The following is a 20,524-nucleotide window of genomic DNA, read 5'->3' as shown; positions in this document are numbered from 1 at the left end:
TGTGGTGCTAAGTATTTTCTTAACTTTTAATCTACTATTGTGTTTTCAGGTACAAGGACATGTGAAATTGTGAAAATTAATAGAAAAACAAATTTACATTGTTTGCTTTTGATGGATTATGAATTTTCTGAATAATTAAAAGTGGGATGGATTTGAATGTACAACCAGGGTGTATTTATCCCATATTACTGCACATCAGAATACAATGGGGATAAATGTTTTGTCATATTTTTTAAAAATTCACTTCTACAAATGCATGAATAACACATCATTTATTTAATTAAGGTATAATAAAAAATGATTTAAGTTTGGTCAACACAAATTTTCCCTTTTGCTTACGAGACAACTACAAATCTATAGCGAACCTAACGAAATCTTGAATCCGTGCTATTTTTAGATATGCTCCTAAGGTAATATATTGGGGTTTATTGGGGGGAAAGATTAACGAATAATAAATCCTAACATGTGGGATATTTATGGACAATGCATTTTTCAAAATACCTTATGCAATGTAAATTTCATAACCTTGTATTAAACAGCTTCAGTACCTTATTTGTCATTCTTATGTCCATGGCCTCAGTGATCGGAACATGACCAGATCATAAATATGACACTTCCATTCCAAGTTTTGCTGTCACATACAATCAAGTGGACTGATACGATAACAAGAATGCGTTAAAGAGTTTACTGTGATAAACCTACCCCAACAATTATCGCTGACAGCACCGTATCAATATTTTTTTCCCAAGGAAGAGTATCCTGTGTTCTTTTTTTTTTTGCGAAAAAAAATGAACAGCATGCAGGGCGAGATTCTTTCGTCTATTGGTCACAGGTCATGCTTTTCACACAGGTACTGTATTGACATTATGCAGTGCTGTGCATAAGTATTTAACGGAAATGAAAGTGAATAGCATAATACTTACACAACCATTCCATATGCTCCCTCTCCTATGTAGTTTAAGTTGGAGTAGCGAGGACCAACCTCGAAAATTTGCCCTCGTACTAAATCTTGATGCGGCCGTTTCGCTTCGGCGTCCATTTTGGATCAAATAGCTTTGATACTGCATAGTCACGTGTTCAGGTACCCTGACGTCATATTGCAACCTCCGTTTCATGTAACTAGGTCAAATCTAATAATAGCTTTACGCGTTTTCAGTGTTAACAATTTTAAGCGATATTGATAAAAATTAAACGCCTAATCGAATATAGGCATTAATCATCAAGCTCTTGCTAACATTTTGGGAAACATGTGACATAAACTAACCTCAAAATATTTTGATAAAAGCCTTAACAGATGAAAGAAAAGAACATAACAGATGTTAAAACTTCAATGAATTAGGGACACAAAGGTAGCATACATATTTTCGAGGTCATTCATACGAATAATGTTTGTCTTGAAGAAATGGCCGAGGAGGTCCGAATGACAAGGCGGGGAAGCTATCCGTTTTCGTTACGTATGAAGTGACGACACACAGCACCTGCTAACTGCTGACCCCAACGAGTGCACGTCCGCTTTCCATTTTCTTCTAACATAACTGGTAGTGCCATCAGTAATGTCAGAAGATAAATTAAAAAAAAAAATAGCGGAGATCTGCATATTGTTCTACGGAACTGCCAGAATATCAGGACTGTTGTGGACAAAGAGGTATAATAATGGTGCAGCCACCTGTTTTGTAAACCGACAGCTTCAAATTTTATAGCTGTCAGAGAAGATTAAAGCACAATATTATTTCAAAACAATGAAGTAATGCAGTATAGTATACAATATATTTGAAACTTTTGAACACGTTTTGAAAACTGTAGGTGTTTTTTTTTTTAAGTTGACAAAACATGCTTTGAATTAAGAACTCAACAGTAAACCTTTCCTAGGAAAAACCCAGCCAAATACAATCTGTTTTACTTTGGGCGTTTATAAAGTTTATAGCAACAAGTATCACGTGACCTAGGACTTGAGTCTGCTATGGTCATTGCCATATCGTCGGCTTTATTTGATGTGGGTAGAACTGTACAGTCCTTTCGTCCTAGCAGCAGGGAGGGTAAGCAGAACACTTGCTTCATAGTCCATTTATGAAAATAAAACTTCATTCGAAAAAAATGAAAATATAAAGTCAATATTACAAAACCGAAGCCTGTAATTAAAACCGAGAGTTTAATTGGGTTAGCTCATTTTGTTACTTCATCTTTGTCGTTCGTGTTTTTCTAAATTTTAATGCGTGTCTTTTGTTTACCTTTCAGACACTCATTTTTGGTCGCACCCTCCCTAGTGCTGTAGTGTGTGCGTAATTAAATCATTATTATATCAGTATAGGAATCTTGCACAGCTAGATTAGATCGAGAGCGACTAGAGTCTATTAAGAAATATATCCCTGTTTGTGATGCTGTCAAGCAACAACTACAAGCACGTCAGGAGTCTCAGGTGGAAATTGCAAATGGTACAGAACAGTTATTCAAACCAGTTATCGAACCAACCAAGAAAATCGTTACAGCCACTGAGGCTTCTCAAAAAGCACTTGAGAACATTGCCTGTTGATATTGCTGGCCGTCTTCCACCACCCTAGCATCCTCCTCAACCACAACCTGAAGTTCAACCTCCTTCAAAAGTTAAAACTAACATTATGGATAAATTTATGCCGGAAGGTATTGCCGATATCCTTGACCCAGATCAATTAATTAATATTGCCACATTTGGATAGAGACAAGTATGAAAAACCCGAATATGTTAAAACTTTAAAAGCTGCCGATTGGGTCAAGGATGTATATTGTATCGCCACTAATACTCCGCAGATCAGGTCTATCTATGGAAGATATTAATAATTTTACTATTTTTAAACAGTCAGTAAATGCGTATAATGAACAAGTAAGACAAAAAGGAGACAAAGAGAAGAAGAAATGAAGTTGCATCTTAAAGAAACTAAACAAAAACGATATTATGCTCAGCAACAAGTAAGAAAAAAGCAGACAAAACAACAAGTGAGGGAGAAGAAGAAACTGGAAGTGGTATTGGTTCAGGTACCGGGGGAGTGGCCATATTAATTCATGCCCCAATAACGTCCTTGCTGATGTTGAACGATTAGAAATTCTGATTGGCGAAAAACGAGCTGGTAATAATTCTCCAGAAATTGCTAATGAAGCAGCTGATATTTGACAACGATTATTTACAGGCGGTATCATGGATATTAATGTTTATCGGTCTCTTATTGATGAAATCGTTGATGATTATCAGTGATTGAGGGTATGTAATTAAATACAATGATTAAAATAAGATGATCGTACATAATTCTCAACTTAGATTTAGATTTGTCAGGGTGATAAATTTGCGTTAACCAACATACGAAGCATTTTACGGTGATCGACTCGGTTGTTCAGGGTCTGTTTAGAAGGATAGCCCCAAAAACAATACCGATTGCAAAGCAACTTAAAATGAAAGCTATTGACGTTGTTTGTGATAAAGGATTGGTGATGTTGCAAGTAAAGCATTCTCCGTAATCAAGGAAAGACTAGCACTGTTAATACGACAAAAACCACAGCCACTAAAATTACCCTGTACAGAAGTTATGCATGTAAATGTCAGCAAAATAGTGAATCAAGCTGCAAAGAAAAAAACTATCAGAGTTGGCTGGTGCACCCATATCAGAAAAAGAAGAAAAAATATAACTGCAAGTTTAATAGCAGGAAGTGATATTCATGTTAGATGATAACAATTATAATAAAATGTTCAAACGTGTATCTGATCCCGCATTCGACATGGATGCGTCAGTTTTCAAGGATGAATCGGTTCGTGATTATCAGTATTATTCTTATGACGTACGAGAGCCAAATCAGCGTGGTCGAATTGAGCTGCAAGTTCAGGATACAAGTAGATATTTCTTATCCGCTGAAGCATTTATTGAAGTAGAAGGTGAAATTCTGAAGACAGATAATACTGAATCTGGAGCTGATGTTAGAGTTGGTTTCGTTAATAATGGTATTATGGCGTTATTTAACAGTGCTACATACATCATTGACGGGGAAAAACATTTAAATATGTAAAAACAATGCCGATGTTGACACAATGATATTGGATCAAGGAAGATATTCCGACAATTATTCAAGATCAGCTGGTCGGTCAATGATGTTTGCCAAAGACATTTCTGACCACACTAATAACGTATTATAAGACGACCAAGAAAAGCCGCTGACGCTGATGTGTGGCCGGTGGTTTATGGTGTTAATCCAGAATTAAACTTAGGATCTGCAATGCGTCGATCAATGCTGAAAGATGGAAGTATAAGATATACATGAGCAATCCCACTGTCACATATCTTTGGATTTTGCAGAAATGTTAGGAAAGTTATTTTTGGAGCCGAGCGTACAGTTATGCTTGTAAGAAAGGCTACTGACGAAGATGCAATCTGGCGACCTATCGGTGATGCTGGTATAGTAATGCTGACAAAATGTTCGTTTTGGATGCCAACAGTGATACAATCAGTCACTAAAGAACAGCGGTTGTTCTCCTTTATGAACTCAGGTGGTAAATCAACATTATCATGGTTGACGGTGACAACAAATAGTGCTCAAAGTAACATTAATGGTTTATTCACATGGCAGATAGCATCACAACAAGGTGTTTCTGCACCGCGAAATATATTTGTTGCTTTCCAAGATGCTGCACGAGTAAACTCACAAACACACAGTGTAATGATATTTGACAAACTTGATATTAATGAAGTTACACTGAGAATAAATGGACATCAAGAACCCTCCGAAGATATATTATTGACTTTTGATCAAATTCATGTAGCACGTGCATATCTTCGTTTGATGACATTCATGGGACGTGATCAAAATGTTGATTACTGTCTACAAATATTCCAACTAGATTTTACAACGTTATATCCGATTTATTTCTTTTTGCTGGAACATCTGGATTTATTTAGACAATCTGTCGTTGATATACACTTTCGAGCTTGTGTGGCAAGAGGAGCTATAGCTAATTACAGAGCAATGGCTGTTAAACTCTCAGAAAAAAACAATGTTGCTTGAAGATGTTGGTGAACGAATGAGAGTTATTGATGCCCCAGTAGACTCCAGGTCAGATTAAAAAACTACAATCAGTATAAAAAAAAGAATTCTTGAACAAAAATAACACTAAAAAAGATCAGATCAGAGGTGGTCAAAATAAACTGTCACTGACTGAACGTCAACTCAAGCACTTCAATAACGCCAAACGATGAAATACCTGTGTTAAATCTGATCTTTCTGCGGATGCCATTAAAGACGTGATTAAAACAGGTGGTATATTTCCACTTCTTGCAGCTATACTAGTAATAATAGCCGCTGTTGCTCCAGCTGTTGCAAAACTTAGCTGCACTTGGTGCTCTTGGAACTGCTGTAAGAATAGCATTAAAGAAAGCAACAGAAAAGGGAATAAAGATTTCTAAAAAAAAGGGGAAAGGGCCTAAGGTTGCCAGAAACCCCTCATTGGTACGGAAAATGTCTGAGACTTCCAGGAACACTTCGCTGATTCTTTCTATGTCAAATTTTGATTTACTCGATGCTGATATAAAAGAATTAAATATAAAAACTTGATACGTGTTTTAATGAGTGATCAATTACCAAAGCAACCAATAATATTGAAACAGACATTATTAATCTCAATAAATGTCCGGTCCAGGTACTCATTGGGTGTCATGCGCAGTTGACGTACGTGGGATTGTTTATTTTGATTCTTATGAGTTGGCTCCACCAAAAGAATTTTTAAATTACGTAAAAACAATAAAAACTACAGTCTGGTATTCAACCTTACCAACAGAGACAATAACAGATCCGTTAATATGCGGGCATGAAGTAATTGCTGTACTCGACGCTGTGTCACAATCAACAATAGCACCTCATAAAGTCGTGCACGAGTATACAAGCAGACAGTATAACCGTACACCGTCGTTTTAAAATGATCTTAAAGTATAATGATAGATATTTACGGAAGATCTTCTCTGAGTAAGACTCGGGGCAAACGTCAAGGCGACTTATCTAAATATGCAACTCTTGACGTGGTCAAGGATGAATTCGCTAATCATTTAAGTTTGCTAATGTGGACCAATCTGAAGTTCTTTTTCAAGATAAACAATGACGATTAAAGAAGAGTAATACCCCTTTTAACAGATATTATTCTGCGGGATCCAGATGCAGCAGAAGATAACTTAGAGGTGCTTACTAAAAACAGTAAAATTAAAAACTCGGAGGACTCAGTTCTATCAATCGTCGGAGAAATTGCTGGACGTATCAGAAGAATTGGAGATATTATGTATGGCGATCTCAATATGAGTAAAAATACAATTATTAATGTGAGAGAACCAAAAGTAGATGATATGGTAACCAAAACATATGCAGACAGCAGCAACAACATGGTCAGAACTGAGATCAATGATCGTTTATTAACCGCAGGTGATACAATGACATGTTCTCTCAATATGACTAATAATAAAATTACTGGTCCTGGAGAACCATAATCAAGTGATGACGCTGCAACGAAGAAATATGTCGATGATAGAAACATAACGATGATGAACTCGTTAATTACAATCGATGATGTAATGACCGCATTTAGATTTGAATATTCTAATCATGTACAAACGTTTTTTAAATTTTCGTAGAAACATAAATAGAGCCATTAACGATTTTTTGGGAAGTCCAGCGGTTATTGATATTAAGCTGTCTGGCACAAAAAGAATTACCGACTGTAGTATATACGGTAGCATCTGGATCAACATTATGGTCACCATTTAATAAATCAAGTAAACATCGCGCTGAGGTTACCGCGTTATATAGATTCTCAGTACTTGGTGCTGCGACATTCACGATATCCACCACAATACCACGGCGTTATCCAATTAACGAGTATAATGGATATACGTTAGTTATATTGGATCAAAACAACGAGGGAACATTCGTAGTGGAACCCGAAGAAAAATGCAACGCCGTGTTGTATTATTGGTGTCTTTAATTAGTTGCTAAACTAGCACCTGCTTAAAATAGTATGAGCTCCCCAATCAACGTTTAACATTATAGATACAGCCAAGTATGTGAGTGGCAAACAAAACTGAAAAATATCGTCGACGAGAATACAGCAGTAGTAAAAAATATCGAAGACGTGTAGTTGCCGTTGACATAATTTTGTATTCGGCGTCCGCTGTTATCGCTGAAACAGGCGTATTGCTATCAACAATAACAATGACATCTCCAGCAGTTATAACAATTTGTGTTTCGGCTGCAACAACAATTGCTGAAGTTATTAATATCATCGCAAAAAATATCTACGTTTGCAAATACAAAACTACATGAGTATATAATAAAGTTGCATACAGCGACGCTAGCATACTCCAAATTATCATCGTTGATATCATCAGGCCTTAGCGATGGAATAATATCAGAGAATAATATCAGATACTGAGTTCACGGAGATGATTAAGATTTACAAAGAAGTAATGACTGTGATAGAAATCACGCCCGATTTAAATAATAATAATAATAATAATAATAATAATAATGTCAACGCCGAACGAGTTACTAATGCAGATTGTCATTAATATGACTCCGTTAAAACTACGATGATATCAGTAAGCTGAACCAATCCTGAATTTAGCGTCAACTTTACAACTGCAATTCCAGCGAAAGAAATAGCACTAGCACAATTACGAGTATGTCATAGTTGGCCAAATATTATCTAATTCATTCGGTGGATAACCAGCAAATAATTCTTTGGTATTTTTGCATAAAAATAAACTCGATGGAAGTCCCTATTGGCCAATTGTTGGAATTTCCACGGGCAGTTATCAAATAGAACAAATCATGAAGTATGCTGTAGATATACAGTGTACATCAATCATCAATCCGAAGCGTGTTAGGATGGCTTGATATACCACCTGTTTATCAAGGACCACCAGAACCCAAGGATAAGAAAATATTTGTAAAACTTCAGAGTATCGAAAAACTCATCCATAGAACATAGCAGATATATCTTATTATATTACTAGGTTTGATGGCACAAGACATCCTAGGTTATTATATCATGACGATATATCTAACGCAGACGAGGAGATTAAATGTTTCATCGACGAAAAAAAAAAAAATTCCGACGTCATGAAGTCTGAACATGAACAAGTAAGTAATAAATTACAAAATTTATTTTCCAGTGTCGCACAATTTTACAACGATGATATAAAGCAACAGATCATTGAGTTAATACAACATCTAAAGCAGGTTGCATCAGACCTCGAGTTTGTCAATAAACAGATCGTTGTATTTGTGACTGGGGTGATAATGTAACGTATCAAATTACTCCATACCCAAAAGTAAAACCATTTAAACAGTTTTTTCTAAGACACTACGCGATCACAGAAGAATAATTACCAAATTTCACAGTATCAGGATTTAATACCGACGAATTAAAAAATTCAATCAAAGACGTCATCAATAAAAACTTTCCAGAAATATTAACCACATGGAACAAAAAATAGCCCCACCATCAAATATTCTCAAACATAACATATGGTGGACGCTGCCATATTTCACCGGGAATTGTTAATATAACATCAATAATCGCAGTCAATCTTGTATGTGATGCAAATGATGGCAGCTATCAAATCGATCTTGAAAAATCCAATCAGGCACAACAATGATATATTTTATATACATTTACACCTCCGGTAACTCCTGTATATTTGATTGTACAAGAACCTATTATTCCGGTCTATCTGCGATGTCATAATCCGCTATCATCAAGGATACATTTCAAACTTACTGACCAATCTGGACTTTTACCTGATGTACAAAATAAAACTCGGAATATAAATCTGTATGTAAGATAATAGATCTTCACTTTAGTGATTGATTTTAAACCCTGGTTCATAATCAGGGGAAATAAAATATATATAACAATTTTTTTTAATACTGATTCTCGCTAAGAGTTAGGTATATAATATTCAAAATAACGAAAATCAGTCAGATTTTATAATTTGTGGGGTAGAGTATTACTCAAAATAGCGAAAACTAGTTACATTTTATAATTTGATGAGTATATTACCCAGTCAAATCAGATGAAACAATTTTATCACATTGATGGATATATTACCCATAATTTTTCAGATTATTAGTCAATTTCATTAACAAAATTATGTTCAATAATTTTATTATTGATTTTATCGTTATTAATATTGTTTTAGATTATCGAACATTTTCATCAAATTGATGAGTATATATTACCCAAATTAAATCAGATTATTAAACGATTTCATCAAATTTATGGGCTAAATAAAAACTCAAAACTAATAAATAATCTCATCGAAAAGAGAAAAAAATAAAATAAATTGCATAATAATAATAATTTCATCCTTGAATTTCTAAAGAAACATGTAAAGAAATATAACAGAATTTTTTTTATACTGATTCTCGTCCAGATTTTAGGTAAATGATTCTTCAAATCATGAAAATTGGTCAGATTTTATTATTTGATGGGATGAATGGTACTGTAAAGAACGAAAATTAGTTAGATTTTATAATTTGTTGGGGTATATGTTACTAAAAATCATGAAAATCAGTCAGATTTTATAATTTAATGAGGTGAATGATACTTAAAATAATAAAAAATCTCATCGAAAACAGAAAATTACATAAAAATATTATCAGAATAAATATTATTATCAGAATAAATATAATATTGTTCTTCACTTATTCTCAAATTTGATAGGGTGAATGGTAATTAAAATCACGAAAATCAGTCAGATTTTATAATTTGATGGGATAAATGGTACCTAAGGTAATAATTATAGAACTGATTTTATAATTTCATGGGATAAAGGATAGCCAAAGTAATAATTATAGGACTGGTTTTATAATTTCATGGGATAAAGGATAGCCAAAGTAATAATTATAGGACTGGTTTTATAATTTCATGGGATAAAGAATACCTAAAGTAATAATTATAGGACTGATTTTATAATTTGATGGGGTATATGGTACTTAAAATAATAATAATCAGGCTGAATGAGAATAAAGATTATTATCAGAAATAAATCTTAAGGTCCTTTCACAATGAGTTACACCACACAAAGTTGAAACGCTCGCTGCCATAACTTTTAATTTCACAATTACTGACACTGCTTTCATTTTTACCATCAGACATAAACTTTCTCAACTGCTTCACACGTTTGTTAATTTTTTGTTTCGTATTCGTTAGCTAATTCTGATCTAATTTTTTCAAATGTGCATGAAAGTGAGACGAATTGTTCAACTTCTGTATCTTTTTAATAGCTTGTTGAATGAGCTTAATGAGCCTATACTCTGCTGGTAGTGTATATCTATCTTCAAATTTTCGCTGTTATAATGATTCAAAATCACAAATATTTTTGTCTTTATTCAGTTCATTAGATATTTTTATTTTGTCATGTTTTAATTTTTTAATTGCCGAAATAATACCATTAAAATTTTCGTAGTTCATTATATTATAAATATATATTTAAAATAAAAAATTGTTACATATTATATTACTAAATATTATTATTACATTACAACTTAACTATAGTAGCATACTTACAGCATATTATTACAATCTTAGTTCTAAGGAAGGCACGGCAAATATCAAGCTATTTACAGCATTATATTATATACAATCTTAGTTCAAAGAACCGCACAACTCTCATGTCAACTTCTAGATTGCCACACGACATTCTAGCAGGATCAGAGGATACATATATAATCTTAGTTCTAAGGACGGTACAAGATTAACTTAATTCTAATGACGGCACGCACAACTTCGTTTTTCCTCTAACCCCAACACCACATTTCAGACACGGTATTTGTCCTAAACTATCTCTTCGAACACTTTGTAGATGAAGTCCACATAATTTGTTTACGCAGGCTTAGTTACAGGGAGTTGTAGAACCTATCATTAGACAACTGCACTTATTCTTTGTTTTAATATATATATATATATATATATATATATATATATATATATATATATATATATATATATATATATATATATATATATATATATATATATATATAAATGCGTCTTAATTATAATATGGAGTTTGAAAGATTATCCGCAATTAAACCTTCTAAATCTAGATTAGATCTTGATAGAAGAACCCCTGACTGTCGAAGACGAGCTTTAGCTAGCCCAGCAAATAATAATTTAATTAAAATTATTCATGATGCTAGGGAAGAGTTTCGCATAGATGGCGCAACTCATGTGTGGGTAACATTTAGAATCATGCCCAATAACAAAGTCATCGATGCTACAATGAACGACCAGCGAGCGTATACGATTATGAATTATCTCAACAATCAAAGATATTTTTTCAGAGTAAAATTTATTAAGGAAGTAGATGATACTTGCATTATTAGTGACAAACGTGACCCTGTTCGACTACACCACGGCGTTGGAGATACTGTAAAATTAAATTAAAATTGCAAACAAGGAATGTTGACTGGTATTGACTAACCGTATTATGAAAATTCGTATCCTGCGACTGCATTTTTGTTATGCAATATATCCGCTAAATGATAAAACCCAGCATTCACGATCTAAAACCAATGAAATTTTCGAAAATAAATTGTGTAGCCGAACAAGTAATGGAACAGATTCCAAATGCGATACGTGGAAATGGTTTAACGGATCGAAGACGTAAAAAAATAAACTGACTGAATCAGTCAAGGATAAAAGAGCTACAGTAAATGATGATGATGAATTAGGAAATAAATTTAAATTCCCAATAATAGTAAAAACAATATCAGGAGAGATTTTGTACGAATCGAAATATCAATCGAAAGGAGCTCCAATAAATAGTATTGATCATAATGAGCATGCGTGGACATCTGCGGTGGCAATATTTCCCGAAATCGAACTGTTAAATTTTATAACGGTGATATATCTAATTTTATTAACGAAATAAATAAGAATGATCCTTTATCAGTATGGTTATTTCAGAGTTCCGAAGAAAATCACAACGAATTAATAAAACCTAATGGAAGCATCTGCATCAAAGAAAATAAGTTTGATCAGTTTGCAAGACCTAATGGTGAGATTTATCGAACAGGATTAATTACAGATGAAGCTGAACTAGATTTTAATCTTTCTGATACAACGAAGAGAAACATATTTATAAGTAGAGAAACAGTTTTCTTGCCAAATGGAACTAAATTACGTACAATTATGAGTTATATTGATGGTGAGTCACCGCAGTTTACTCATTTAAGATCTTCAATGCTCGCGTATGTTTCGATAAATTTAGTATCGATGATAAACAGATTTATTGATAACGCGGTTCGAGTCGCTACGGATTCAGTTTATATATTATGTTAGAACAATTGCATATGGGCGCTTATGCATCATGGGGCGAATGGAGAATAAAACAAGAAAATATACTTTTAGTTATTCTGAATCTGTCGACGTTGAAATCAAAATTATTTATTACGAAAAAAATATCGGTATCTGATCCTGCAACTAGACATAAAACAGTTTATCTGGTTAAACAACCTGTGCGATTGAATTATTTCTTCAGAGTTCTTCAAACTCTGTTGATATAATTGTGTTAACACCTACACATAGACTCGCCAGAGAAATGAACGACACGATGAGTTAAATCTCATCCTTATCACAGCTTCTTTCGATGGAAGGGAGATGCATGGACTTCTGAACGAATTGGTGAAATATATATTCCAAGGATTATTATTTTGGATGAAATATGTACAGTGCCGCTAGAAACACTAAAAATATTTCTTGATTGGTTGTTGACAAAAAATACTGTTGTAATAATATGCAGTAATCATGGTCAACCACCACTATTTGTTGGATAATGTCCACACGAATGGTTAAAGATTTTTGTTGATTATTATAAGGAAATAAATGATGATCATACAGTACTTGATCCAGATTAAGAAATAAAAAACTTAATCAGACTAAAACCAAATGAAATTCAGTGTGAAATAATGCATGAGATAATTTCAGAAATTCCTATTAATTTTTGTAATTTATGGAGACCAGATGATTTGATAGTTGCAAGTAGAAAGGAAGTTCGTGATACACTTCAACAACAATTATTTTTGTTACATAAAGAAGCATTTTCAAATCCACCTGTACCATTGTGTTATCGACCAGCAGATACGCGACGACAAAATATTCAAGTTGATATACAGGATCGTCAAAGAAACAAAATCTTGTGTTAAATGATATTGTTTTAGTTCCTGTCAGTGTTGTTGAGAGCGTGTTAACGCCTGGTGGAGTCAGGGACAAAAGTCCGCGGACTCTAGAATATGCTATAACTATTCACTCGTCGCAAGGATTAACTATTTCTGACACTAATATATGGATTGTTGATGATAGTATCGAATGTTTAAATTTAGTTCATCTCGCAGTGTCCCGAGTCAGAAGAATATTTCAGCTGCGGAGGGTTATCGTACACTAGACAGAAAATAATAATCAAACTCAGGAAATCAGCGATGATGTAGTAAAAAAAATTGGTTAGTTATAAATAGTGTGATAACAAAAAATAAGCGCGACCTTAATCTCGATGTTGAATTTATCATGACGCTGAAACAACAGCAAAATAATCATCGTGCAAGCTGTAACACGGTAATGTTGTGGCAGTATACAAATAATAATCCAAGAAATTTACCGTAGATAGAATTAATATTACTTTTGGTCATTCATGCGAAAATGTGATGCTCACCTCTCTTAAATCTAATCGGCGTCGAGATGCTAGTTTACAATAGTGAACGCGGCGGCAATTGTGTCTTCAGGAATTACTTGTAATTGTTCACGTACAAATCCACGTTGAGGAGCAGTTGAATATAGTTTGTAGATTGTAGGTCTACCCGTAGATCTTACCACGCTAGACATTGTATGTGTCGTAATACTCCAAATATGATTAGTCTCTTTTTTTACCACCTTCAAGTTCACCGGGTTCACATAGATACCTGACAGTCACATTACCTAGCACTGGTTGTTTTGAAAAGGAGTCATATCGTTGTATTGGTATATGTTTTTTTTCCTAATTGCATCAATGGATTTCATAGAAATTGCAATAGTAATTTCATTTTTTAACGCAGCTATCACAATTAGTAATCTTGCAACCCATTCGCGAGATCTCATAGCTTTCTGAATTATTTCCTTCCCATATTGATATCCAAATAACCACTCAGCAAGTGTTCGATTAAATCGTTCAAGAATTGCCTGATTGTCTAATTTTGACATTATATTTTTTCATCAGAGATGATACTGCACCAAGAAATTCCTTGCCAGGATCAACCTGTAGTAACTAGGGCCATTGCAAAGGTCCTCGTTGATAAATTCGTTCAAAAGTAGATACAACTTCAGCTGCTGTTTTAGTTTATAGTGGTTCTGCTTCTTTATATCTACTTGGAACGTCAACGACAGTTAACGCGCATTTGTATTTTATTAGTATCGAGTCGTAAAAACAAAATATCTCCTTGATGAACTTTATTAGGAGTGCTGACATCAAAATGTGCGTACTGAATTTGTTTAGGTGGTGGTAAATAAATTTGCCATATTGCCTGTCGTGCTGACCATTTTGCAGCAACATAACGTGTAACATTTGCTGATCAGCAAGTTTACTAATTGTTGCTCTACCCCTCCAATATCCTCTACGGCTATAATAAATCGATTCCATTATAATAATAATAATAATAATAATCGGTTGATTAATTACCGGCCCCAAGTACTAGTTTGCCTTTCATCGCAGATCTTACCAACCAATTAGCTAATGATTTTCTGAGAGTTTTATTTTTTTTTATGGAATTTAACGAGTGAATCAATTTCACATCTGCCATATGACGTTGTTGTAGATTTTGATTTTTATACTCTATATCATGAACGTGACATGCTTTATCAATTGCATTTATTTGATACTCTCCAGGTCTTGGCTGATCTCACCCGTCAAGTCGGATATCAAGATGAGTTCCAGGACCACATTAGTTTTATCCGGGAAGATGTTTTTCTCCTGGATACTTAACCCATGGAGCTCCTGGTAATTTTCCTTATGAATCAGTAATATCACCACCTGTTTTCGTACGAGACGAAATAAATATATATTTTTATACCACATTTTACACATTTACCTAAGTGCACGCTTTTTATTTTCTGTTATTATTGTTGTTAATCCATTGGTGGGGGTGAATGCTCTGCATCGAACGCAATATAAATCCATATTTTTTTATTATATTTGTACAACACTGATGTCATTCATTTCTCAGCGACACGAAAGCAAGAGCGAGTAAAACATTTCAGTGTTATGTATATTTAATTTAATTTATATCTGATTTATTTGTTTGTAAGTTTTACAATCTTTTTATTTTTTAATTTCATTATATGTCAAAATAATGTCGTTTTGTTTACTAGGAATTTGATATTTTCCAGAAAATTCAGTTTGACCTGAATCTTTTCATCAATACCTAATATTAGAAACACTGTTTCTGATTTTGACTTAGTTCTTGGCCTTGATTGGGGATCAAGTAAACAACTTCTTTTTTTATTATTCATTTTTAATGTGTGGTTATAATCGTGAAATCGAGGCTATATTGGATACGTGACCATAGGCTTGTAAATAGCTTTTGTGAAGCAAACAACTTATTTTATATTTTATTCTTGGAGTAAATTGATTGGTTTTCGTCAGGGCCATGTTTTGAGTACATGATGTAAACATGATCATGTGACACTCATACGGGCACCCATTCTGCGCATCAAAATTACTGTATAACCATTGTTTTAGTGAAATAATCTCAGCTGGGCTTTTACACTGGAAAGTGTCTATTGTTTTAGTTGGAGTTATAATTTTTATTCGAACTATTTGGATTCTAAAAGATTAATTCGTTTCTCTGGAAATATTTTGAGTGCTCATGCAGAATTCTGGAACAAAGAAATTTCATTAATTCAAACACCGGATTATTTCTTGTGTTTATACAAAGGAACTGTAAACTTCAACACAATACAGGATACAGCATACGTCATCGCCTTCCATCTTGGATTCCTCGTCGGGACTCGAACTTGAAATCATTAGAACATTATTAGGACTTCTAAAATGTTATTCGTAGATAATTCTTGGATTATTTTAGGATTTGATTCAGGGAAATAAATTATTTGTTAAATTTTTCAAAGCTTGTTGTTTTCACTCTTTCTTGTGTTGCTGTTTATTCGAGCCTAAACACGTCACATAAGATCAACATTACCAAATTCCATCAGAATGATAATAATAGGTCCATCCTGATCATGTAAAACACACTTGCTGCTTAATTTAATAATGAGATGGCTTAAGGTGGATAAGTTATATTTAGTGGGACCATCCATAGATGATCAGAGATGCTATGATGTGCTTAAAGATTTTAATGAAAATGCAAAGTTGTTTGTCGAGGATGGTAATGATATTATTGATTTTGTCACCGATATTGATGAAGCCCCATCTGAAGATGACCTCGATGGATTTATTAATAATCTCGAAGTATACGATAATGTAATGTTGGACGAACAATCAAATCCAGCTCGGATATTTTATTATTAGGACTTCTAAAATTTTATTCATGGATTATTCTTGGATTATTTTAGGATTTGATTCTTAAAACAGTAAGTTTTCTTTTTCATAGTTACAGTATTTTTCCAGGGAAATAAATTATTTATTAAATTTTTCAAAGCTTGTTTTTTCACTCTTTCTTGTGTTACTGTTTATTCGAACCTAAATGCGTAACATAAGATCAGCATTACCGAATTCCATCAGAATGATAATAATAGATCCATCCGGATCGGGTAAAACACAATTACTGCTTAATTTAATAATGAGATGACTTACGTTGGATAAGTTATATTTAGTGGGACCATCCATAGATGATCAGAGTTGCTACGATGTGCTTAAAGATTGAAATGAAAATGCAAAATTGCTGGACGAGGATCGTGATATTATTGATTTTATCACCAATATTAATGACCTCGATGAATTTATTAATAATCTCGTAGTATATGATGATGTAATGCTGGACAAACAATCAAATCTAGCTCTGATATTTTCTCGAGGCAGACATAAAAACACCGATGTGATTTATGTTACTCAGCGATAAACACAAATACCTAAAGTGATCCGAGATAATTGTAATATTTTAGTTGTGTTTAATGGAGTCGATACACATACGAAACATTCATCAGACTTGGTGTAGTGGGGACATGGACATGATTAAGTGCAAAAACTTCTTTTCAAAAGCACAATCTACCCCACATGGATTTATAACAATGAATTTACAAGATCCTCTGTCGCGATAGCGTGTAGGTCTTGAGAAAATCTTTGGTCGAGAGATTGATAGAATAATGATTTAATTACTCACACACTACAGCAGCAGAGAAGGTGCGACCGCAAATGAGTGTCCGACGAGTAAACAAAAACGCAATAAAATTTAGAAAAACACGAACGACAAAAATGAGGTAACAAATAAAGCTAACCAAATTAGAGAAACTCTCGGTTTTGGTTAGAGGCTTCGGTTAAGCTTATATTGTTAAAAAAAATTTGTATGAAATTTTCTTTTTCGTAAATGGACTTTAAAGCAATTGGTCTGTTTACCCTCTCTGCTGCTGTCCTTCTGGTACAGTTAAAAAAAAGTTAAGCAATTTTTTTTTGAATTGTCATTCTTTGTTTTCTTTTGAATAATTTTGTTTTTCAATTTTTTATACTTTTGTGGAAATGTTAAAGTTAATTTCTAAAGTAATAATTTTTGACATTTCTGAGTATTTAAAAAAAAATGTATGTCATCTTTTCAAGGTTATTTTTAAAAGATATTTTTTGGCATTCAGCTTTTTGCAAACAATATATATAATACATTTTTTAAAACTATATTTTGTTAAATTAATGGAAATTTTAAAATGAATTTTAGTTATATGGGAATTCTCATGCAAATGAAATAAAATTTGGGTTTTGGACGGTCCAGTTAATGAAAACTTTCTATTGGTGGGTGCTCTTCCTATTATTTTTTTATTGTCATGGGGGGGGGGTGTAATAAGGATTATAATTAATATTGGAGGTTTAAGGGGTAATTAAATGTTAAACATAAAGTTAGACTGATGCACATAATAACTGTAAAAATGATCTGTAAGTAAAATGGCTTTAACTTGTAACTATATATTTGTACTCTTAGTTTAATTTGTCATCATGGCTATTTGCTGATGTATTTACTCAATCATTTAAATATATCTCTTTGAATGTAATGGTGTGAGTCTTGCACACACACATGCATATATATATTTACTCTTATACATATCATGTGTTAACTCCTTCCTGTATCAAATAATGAATCTTTTTATATAAAGTTAATGGTTTACCTCTAATGGTAACACACACATCATCACACTTCGTTTTGTTAATTTTAGTATTTTCAATCAAAATGTAATTAAGTTTTGGTTTTAAACCAATATCTTCATTATCATTTCACAAGCATCATTAAATTTCCCCAAAAACTTTTTTATTGTTGGTAGTTTATAAATAGTGTTCTCCTGGATAATCAGATGTGTGATGCCATTAACATTTTTCTTACATAATTGAGCTCTAAGATACATCATTAGTTGTATATATGGTGCCATCTAACTCTTATAATCCAATTAAAATAAATGCCAAACCTACTTCTAAATATATTTTGTACGTTGCGACGGAGGAGGATATCATTTGTTTTAATCACTAAATTAGGAACCAATTTGTCACAATTTATAAAATAAAATTTTAAATCTTCTATTAATTTATATTGACAATCAGGAATCCATTATTTTGTTTTACTTGTAATGTTTCTGGAGCTAATTGATTGAATTTTGTGCATCCTTTAAATTTTCAGTGTATTCTAGATCATGTTTAGAGATGCAACCTTTTTTGTAATCAGATGGTATACCATTAACATCAGCCAATTTAATTTCATTTTCAGTTATCACCTTGCCAGCAGCAGACGTAGATAACAGGAAATGACGTATGACTACACAGATATTCATTAAATGGATAAATAATGTATAATGTGTACAAACAGATAAGTCGGCAGGAGAGACAAATCATCATGTTCTTCGACAATGCTACACCATACAGATCCGATCTACATCCGAGTCATGTGATTTTGAATTTGTATCGCGGTTTCACGAAAGCAAATAGGCTGATGATGAAAGCGATGAATATGATGATGGAGATCATGATGAGAATGTATGGTCTGAGCCACCTGGCAGTGATATGACATACCCAGAAATTTTAGAACTTATAAAAGAGATTAATAATGTTTGCGATTGCTAAGGATGACCATTATTTGACTACGGCACAAGAAATGGAGTGAAGTGAATAGCACATGCAATATTTATTAAAGAAAGATCTAATAAACAAAAGACAAGGCTCCATGCCTTCTTCAAGCTAGGTTCTTGAACTGTGAACATTATGTCTTATACAGAGTATCATTCATAATTCCAAAAGACTTATAGTCAAGTTACAAAAGTTCTGTATCTCATTTCTCAGATGTTCCATGTGATGAGGACAATATCTCCATGTGGAGCAACTATTTATTCATGTGACAGGATACGATTTTTGGTAGGAACATATATTAGGATACAGTTTTCGGAAGGAACGTATATTTTTCAGCTAATTCTTCATCAAGTGCGTGTATTTAAAATAATTATAAAAATACCTTTCTTAATTTTGGGCACTTTTACACACACAAAGACAGATGTTCACATAACCTCTCTCTCTCTCGTCACTTAAGCGCTCAGAAAGTCATCCTTTTCAAATCTAAAAATACTTCAGTAAACTGAAATTGTCTCTAAACTAAACAAAAATATTGGATCCCAAAGGTTTTCGGTTTTGAGAGGTTTCACTTTGTTTGCCCAATTGTAATAAAACTTGCTGGTTTTTGCTATTTTCTAATATTTCTTTTAAGTCCTTATGGTTTTTCCATTTTCATTTTTTATGCTGACATTTAGTGTTAATTCAATTAATAAACTAAATGTCAGCAAATAAAATGAAAATGGAAAATAATAAATTTTCATTTTTGCTTTTCCATCTTTTAGGCCGATATTTAATGCTAATTCAATAGATGCACTAAATATCAGCATAAAAGATGAAAATAGAAAAATGATTTTCACAGTGTGACTTGCGAATCCTCATGGAATTTGTGCATCACTTTTGCTCTTTAGCTTGTATTTAAATGCATTCCGAGTTACTCGTTTGTGAGATCTTACAAAATATTCCACTAGATTTGTATACATTTAGTGAGATCAGACTTGCATTTATGTTTGTCTTATTTTAATAAAATGTATAATAAAGACTAATATGATTGCTATTGACATATGATCTCTACATCTACAAATTATTATAAACACAATGCAAGGTATGGACTTTGGTTCAAACTTTCTGCATCACAAGTCAATATATTCAATTTAAATGCATTATTCTGTGAGAAACTGAACTGAATCATTGAGACTGAAATAATTCTTCACTGTGAAATATCAGAGGTAATTACATTTGCTGAA

The 20,524-nt window shown here is 33.1% G+C and overlaps 1 protein-coding gene across 1 annotated transcript in view; it reads right to left on the bottom strand.

Annotated features, from left to right (window-relative positions):
* LOC149775743 (mitogen-activated protein kinase 1-like) overlaps positions 1-1,074 on the bottom strand; it is a 118,399-nt gene extending 117,325 nt beyond the window's left edge. Inside the window, exon 1 of the mRNA XM_089943724.1 lies at positions 924-1,074. Within this exon, the coding sequence (XP_089799850.1) occupies positions 924-1,039 (116 nt within the window). The 5' untranslated portion in view covers positions 1,040-1,074. The remainder of the gene's footprint in view (positions 1-923) is intronic.
* Positions 1,075-20,524: the final 19,450 nt, after the last annotated feature.

This window comes from Sinohyriopsis cumingii, chromosome 19 (assembly GCF_028554795.1).
Source record: "Sinohyriopsis cumingii isolate HCF-2022 chromosome 19, ASM2855479v2, whole genome shotgun sequence".
Classification (NCBI taxonomy): Eukaryota; Metazoa; Mollusca; class Bivalvia; order Unionida; family Unionidae; genus Sinohyriopsis; species Sinohyriopsis cumingii.
This window is presented reverse-complemented; position numbering and strand designations above follow the sequence as displayed.